The sequence below is a fragment of the Anas acuta genome, chromosome 18 (genome assembly GCF_963932015.1).
Source record: "Anas acuta chromosome 18, bAnaAcu1.1, whole genome shotgun sequence".
NCBI lineage: Eukaryota > Metazoa > Chordata > Aves > Anseriformes > Anatidae > Anas > Anas acuta.
This window is the reverse complement of record NC_088996.1, coordinates 7,577,436-7,584,748: the sequence shown is the minus strand read 5'-3', so window position 1 is coordinate 7,584,748 and position 7,313 is coordinate 7,577,436. Positions and strand designations below refer to the sequence as shown.

General features: G+C 48.0%; 1 protein-coding gene across 2 annotated transcripts in view; it reads left to right on the top strand.

The window, feature by feature from the left end:
- Window positions 1-5,003: 5,003 nt before the first annotated feature.
- Window positions 5,004-7,313, top strand: part of RAB11FIP4 (RAB11 family interacting protein 4) — a 124,978-nt gene continuing 122,668 nt past the window's right edge. The window contains exon 1 of one of the 2 annotated variants that reach the window (XM_068655364.1): window positions 5,004-6,178. In XM_068655364.1, coding sequence (XP_068511465.1) covers window positions 5,642-6,178 — 537 coding nt within the window. In that variant the 5' untranslated portion in view covers window positions 5,004-5,641. The remainder of the gene's footprint in view (window positions 6,179-7,313) is intronic. The other variant, XM_068655363.1, reaches the window with a different exon arrangement.

Genomic DNA, 7,313 nt, shown 5'->3' with positions numbered 1-7,313 from the left:
TGGATTAGTTGTTTGTTCCTTTCAGAAAGCAAGCCTTTTTCATGAGGCTGTGGAATGTTCCTTCCTTTGTCCTCAGGCCTCTGCTTGAGCCACCTGGCTGGATTAGAAGCCGAAGACACGAAGTTGGCCAGGATAGAAGACCTGCACAATAGGGTCTACAGTCCATCATCTCAGTGAGATGAGACGCCTGAGTTAGGATCCAAAATTCCTCAGGCTTCCACCACGCCCCTCCAGGGGAGGATTTGACCTCTTTCATCTGGCCATTTGTTGTTTTCATTCTCTTTTAATGACTCAAGTTTTTTTCCCTGGCTTTAACATCTAAAGCACATCCAGGAAAAATTTCTGCTGGAATTCAATTCAAGCCTTATTAATACCATCTTGTACAGAAGAGTCCTAATGAACTGAAGTCTCCTACAAGCTTTTGAGCATAGGCTGGAGAATGAAAAGCAGAATGTCACTAGAACAGTAATAGCATAATTCTGAAAGGTAATCGTTTTTAAAAGAAGGCTATACAAACTAGAACCAATATCTTCACTGCATTTTCTAGATAGCTTTTTTAAGTCTTGCAGAGACCTTTTGTCTTGTGAAACAATATTTTTTACACAGTATACTGTCAAGGAGAGACTTGATCAGACATATTTGACTTCTGCTAAAGAACACAAAGTGACTGTTCTTTATCAGTGTCTGCTAGGAGGCACACAGCTTGTTCCAGCTGTCAGAATCCTAAATAAATAGCAACCTGCCAGTTACTCCAGCAACTGAAACTGTCATGAAAAGTCTGATAGCATTGGCTTAGCAAGGACTGAGGCATAATGCTATGTAAACATGTGCAATCGTCCAGCAGCTGGAGTATTGGCACCCAATAATTGCTCTCCTTCTTGTTGTCTGCTTGAACTGTGTTCAGGAGAACTTTAACAATGCAAATCCAGACCCTTTTAAAACACATTTTTAGTAAGTGCAATAGGTCTAATCTTATTGCTCTCCCTTGGGCATAGAATGTCATAGGACATACTGTCATTGGCACAGCCAGACTATGCTGATCACCATTAACCCCCCAGCCAATTTGATCTGTCGATGGTCACAGCAGTAATGATGCTGCACCTACATTCTCATGCATAAATATTTTTGTTCTGTCCTTTAGCTCCTATTAGTCAGCTGACTTGGACTCAGCTCACACAATCTGTTTTGAGATGCAACAAGTAATCACTGGCGTTAGCATGGTATAGCATGTTCTAATTTTACTACTCTGTCCCAGATCTTGCTGCTAAATGCAGAAAAATACAGGAATTGCACTCCTTGTAGTCAGCTAGAATAAAATCACAGATGGAGCATACCTATTCAGATGTTGTGTAGTCCATCTCAGAGCAAAGTAAACAAAACTAAAAAATATATTTAAAGCAGTAAGGATCAAATTACCAAACAGTTCACATATTGTGTGCTGTGGGCGAGTGAGCCTAAGGAAAATATACTGGTTGGTGTGCCCTCAGGCAAGAGCAGCTGCTAGATGATTTGCAAAATAGCAGTCTTTATTTTAATAAATTGAGGGTGTGTGCAGACATTTAGAGGTCACTTGTGTAAGACAATGGTCTTTCCCTTCAAGAGTCTGAGGTGTGTTGTTGTTTGGTTGCTAGAGCCAGAGAGGAATGTTTGTGTGTCTCTTGGCAGGGCTTTTTGGGGTAGGAGTTGGAAATGACTGTAGCTACTACACTAGGTTACCTTTTCACATGGTTGTCTGCTTATCCAGACCCATTGCTGGTCCCCTCACAAGTTCTCAGGTCTACAGAACAATTAGGTATCTTAAATGTTTTGTTGTATTCAGAATCTCCTGTCAAGACTGGAGATCTCTACCTGAAGAACAGGACAGAAATGACCTAGAGGCCTGGTAGCTGCCAGATGCTTTCTAGCACCCTTAATGCTTCCAGGAGGCTGCCAGATGCCATCACATGTTGTAATCTGAGGCAAACATAAGCCTTCCCAACTGCTTAGAGCTCTTCAGAGAAAAGCTGATGGGTGCTCTCCTCTCCCTAAAAGAAGGCATGAAGGCTCCTGGAATGTACCAGGAGCTGAAACACTTGGTCCCAAGGCATTTGGAGGATTGTAGGAGTTACTAGAAAAGGAAAATAGCTCACTTCATCCCATACTATTTAGTCATCTGTTTTCCATATAATTTTTGGTACTAAACTCACCTTGTTCCCCTCTATGAGGTGGCCAGCAAAACGGTTCTCTTGGCTGGTGACAAAAGTGCAGTGAGATGGCTGACCACTTGGTGGAGTACGCAGCCCTTCAAATACAATGGGAACATGTTGGTGCCATCCCTGGGAGAACCTGATTAGCACTTGGAAATGTGTGTTTGATCCTATGAATTCATAGTGGAAATGGTTGTATGTGAGCCAGTACAGAAGATTAACTTTTGTAGTAGCTTCAATAGAACAGATATTTTGGTCTTTGTGGGTACAGCCCCCATTTACAGTGAGGTTTTGTGGTTGCAACCAGCAGCTAGATTGGCCTGCTTTAGCCAGAACATACCATTTTACATTGTCGTTTGTATTTAAGCATGTTCTTCTTTTCCAATTTGGTGTATTCCCTGACTAATTTGGAAACTTTTTCATCAATGTCTCTGAAGGTAGTATGTGTGTTAAGAAGAAACAAAGAAGGCATTGCTGTGTTTGCTTAGGTAACTGCAGTCAGCTGTCTAGCTAGGTTCATCTAGCAAGGAGTTACACATATGCCCAATTCATGATCTGGTAAGAGGACTGTTGAAATCAAGCAATACCGTTCACACTATATAAAAACAAACCATTAAGTAAACTTTTACATGGTGAGACCCTTTAGGAACTAGAATTTTTCAAAGATCCTTGCTAGTTGAAAGTTCTACAAAATTTGTAGTATTTTGTCATTTTACTTAGCAGAGCACATCTGTTATATTGCTAATCAGAGCTACAGTTGTTGATGGAAAACAGCATTTGAGTCAAAATACAGTAAGTCAAATAAGTCACTATTTAGTTGAGTGATGTTATATATAATACGGAGAGAATTTGTACTATGAAACTGTTCTGAGAGGTTAGGTCTCCAGATGTCGCTCCTGTTTGCTGGAATGCAACCAGAACTGTAGATAAGGTCATCAGTCGTGGCTAATGCAGTCCTTACACGCTGTTTCTGACACCAGATTACAATTCACTAAATAAATGGAAGTGACATTGATGGATGAGCAGCTGACTGTAAAGAAATCTTGCGAATCGCATCCGTGGCCTGTGGTATCCAATGAAATGTTTCCTCCTGAACTCTTCATTCTTAACAGGCAAAGATGGTAGCACCACCACTAGTCTTATTGCAAGTTTAGAAGATCAGATTCACAACATATAAGATACTTACTCCGCATAGTATAAAACTCAAATGAAGAAGCTGTCAAACATCTCTGATTAAACAGCTATTTTGATATACCGTTAAGGAAAAATAGCCTAGTGGTACTAGCGTGCGTATTCTACTGAGAACTGGAAAAGCAGAGATCAGTAAGGAGTAATGCCAGCTACATCCACTGGCAGTAAAAATTGACCTCTCCCATGTCCCTTGCCAGTGCAGTTGTCCATCAAGTGTGTGTGGCACATGTTTAGCTCAGTGTCCCAAATTGAGCATGCTTGGGGCACCCCCAGCTTTCAGATCCTGGGCCTTTATTGACAGGATCTCACATCACAGTTCTTCTGTATTCAGTACCATCAGATAATTTCCCAGCTGTCAGATCTTTGCTCGGAATATTTAGCTGTCTCTTTAGCTCTCATATCAGCTTGATTTCAGTTCTGTCTGTCATTCAAACTGTGTGGCAGTTCTCAGACTTCTGTACTAACTTCCCAAACTATAGTATCTACTGCCTATACCTGGAGCTTCCCCCCCTTGTGTTCCTCCTTTTTTTTAGAAATTAATACTAGAATAACACATACTTTGATACTGACAGATTTGGTCTAAATCTATATTGTCACTTACTTGCATGTCTGGACCAAATTCTTTTTTCCTCCATCAGAAGATAAAGCCAGTAGGAATTAACTGGATTTCATAAGACAGACTCATCTGAGCATGGCAAATATGGATGTCTACTATGATGTTTGTTTGGCTTTTTTTTCCATAATATTGTGCTACTCCACTTCCCTGTCTGGGACTGTACAAGTGCCCACCTGCAGACAAAGAACCAAGTCAGATGGTGCAAGGAGACACTGAGAAAATCTGAGCAAAGTGTGGGACAACGACACAGGCATGCACTGAAGCTTTGAAAGGGCTGAACTCCACTTCAGAGCATTTAGACTAACAGTAGCTGATACCCTAAAAGCATGCTTTCCACAGCTGTGAAGGGTACCAGCTCATAGATTTTTTAATACTCCAAACAGGTGCCCCTGAGGGGTGTGCTTAACTCAGTTCCTATGTAACCTGAAGGTGAATTCACCTATGCTGAGATAAAAGCTAAATGTCCCAACATCTAAGAGTCCTGCTCTATGTAGACAGCTTCAGAGAAGTTTGCTGATCAAACGTTTTGCTTCCCTTTTCTCTTTCAGATTGCCTGCATCTTCACATCTCTTCATGAATTCTTTGCTTCTCAGGAATCTTATCTGATCTCTGCACTTTGAGGTTTTTTGCTGGTCTGGAAAGACCTTCTTGTACATCAGTAAGGGAACTGGATAAGTCTTATGTATTTATTATAAAACTAAAGGAGGGTGATAGGGGCTATGGAACCAAATCAGAGGCTGGTTATATGTGGAGCTGTGCTGCCTGTTCAGTGTGTGCTATCACTGTGCTGTTGATTGACAGCTGACTTAAGCCTACAGAGCTGTCAAGTCAGCCTCTTCCTGAACGCTGAATTTGAACATAGCAGAGATGAGGGATATATGCTCAAAGAAAGAAAACTTCCTGAGGAGAACGCTCCTAGTGATACCAAAAAAAAAAAAAAGAAGAGATGAATTTCACTAGCTTGCTTTAATTATGGGATTTTCAGGGTTGCTGAGGGGCATGAGAACCTCTCCTACTGAAAGAAGCCAAGTGGACACTGCCTCAGCTCAAAACCTGCTACACTTTCGTGGCCATTTTGGATTGTTAGCTTTATCCATCACCTACAGAATGTCACTTGGTGATAGACAGTCACTTGTCCTTAGTAAGCACAGAGGGAAAGATGTCCTGGCAGAGGCAGTATGTACCTGAGCCAGGTACAGCCAGTGTCACATCCTCCACGAGCCATCCTCCCTGACCTTCCTGGTCTGAGGCACACTGCAGGAACCAGAACCTGGACTGGTCTTCTCACTAGCAGCTCATGGCTGTGGGCTTAAAAAGTGGTCCAAAAACTGAGAAAAATGGACAGAGCAGAAAGATCAAACTAAAACCCAGCACAGCAGTTGCACAAGGCTTTTATGAAGAACCCTGCAAAGGCAGGGGCATCCCTTCCTTCCCAGCCACGTCTCGTCGGCTGAGCTCATGCCCTAAACCAAAGGCGGGGAGAAGTGCTTCTGCCAGCCGGAGCACAGCGGCTCCCATTGCCCTCCTTGTCCTTTACCACCCTCCAACTCTTCACACTCCGCTTTTCTGCCTTTAGCCCGGGCCTCCCCACAGCAGGTGGCCAGGAATTTTCTCAGGAGCGAGGACAGTTTTATTTGGGACTCTGGGGATGGAAGGACCGAGTCTGCGGCAACCGGGAGAGAAACCGAGGGGTCGCCAATGCCTGGAGGAGCCCGCGCTCCCCTCCCGTTTCCCTCCCTTTTCCCCCGTCCCCTCAGGGCGCCGCGCGCCCCCGCCGCTCCCTCCCAGCGGCGCCCCCTGGCGGCCCCGCGGCCCCTCGCCAGCCGCCGCCGCCCTCGCCTCGCCGCGCCGCCCCTTTGTTCTCCTTCCCTCGCTCCCTCCTTCCCTCCGCCCGCGGCTCTCGCCCTCCCCCGGCTCTCCTCCAGCCCTCCCCCGGCCCCTGCCCGCGGTCCCTCCCGCACCGGCTGCGGGAGAGGGTGATCATGGCTGCTGCTGCCGCCGCCGCCGGTGTCGCCGCCGCCGCCGGCCTCCGGCTGAGGTGATGCCCGCGATGGAGCCGCCGAACCTGCTGCCGTTCCTGCGGAAGCTCAAGGAGGTTTTCGACGTGTGCGACGAGGATGCGGACGGCTTCATCCGGGTGGAGCACTTCGTGGCCCTGGGGCTGCAGTTCGGCCAAGGGGAGGAGGTGAGGAGGAGGAGGATGGGGATGGGGGGTGCCAGGATTTCGCCCGGCTCGGCTCGGCCCGGCCCCGTTCACCTGCTGCTCCCACCGCGCTCTGCCCCGCCGGCCCCCCCTCAGCTCCCCGCCTTCCCTCAGGGCGGCTCGGACCTGCCCCGACCCTTTTGGAGCCCCTCGGGGCGTCCCGGGCTCCCCCCGTCCCTCAGAAGGGTCCCGCAGCCTCCCCCCGGGGGGTCCCGGAGCCCCCGTCCCTCAGGGCAGGCCGGAGTCCCGGCTCCCTCAGGGGGTCCCGGAGCCACCCGGCCTTGATGTTTCCTCCCCAACCCCGCCTCAGGGCCGTCCCGGCGGGGCTACGGAGCCTTTCAGGGAGGTGTTTGCGAGCTGGGGGCTGCTCCGTGCCGGCTGAGCACGGTCCTGAGCGGGGAACGGGCACGGAGCGAGCCGCAGCTCCGGGCGGTGCCAGGCCCGCAGGCCGCCCGCAGCGGCGGGGGCATCAGTGAGGCGCGGGGCATCCACACAAGGAGCGGCCCAGGAGCAGAGGAGAGCCCCCAGGAGCAGCCCTGAGGCACCGAGTGGAGCCCCCAGGTGATCCACCCAGCCCTCTGGTATCCCACCGCCAGCCCCAAGCTGCTCCAAGGGGCTCAGTGGAGCCCTAATGACAGCAGGACCCTGTAAATCCGTGAGAGCGGGGTTCGGACCCGTATCTGGGGGGTAATGACGTGTGTTTGATATTAAACAATTCCTTTAGGTGATTCAGTAAAGGGTTGCAGCTCTGATCAAACTAACCAAGCAAGAAATGCTTTCCCTCTCAGACCTCTCGGGCTATTGCGCTTAACTGATGCTTCACAACGCGCCCCCGGCAGGTTTGGGGCTGGGGAGTGGAGCTGGGACTGGGAAAAGGCTCGGCTGCTCTCAGCTGGCCTTTTAAAGGATAATAAAACAAATTAACGGAAGGAGCCTCTAAAAAAGGAGTTTGGGAAGGGATGCCAAAGGGGCAGCAAAACCACAGTGAATTCACATTAATTGTTGGAGCAAATTACTCATTTTTGGCTTACTGCTGGTAATGAAACAGCTTGTGAATGAAATCAGAAGAGCAGGAGGAGGCTCATTGCTTGCAGGTAGTCATTGGTCTGTTAAACGT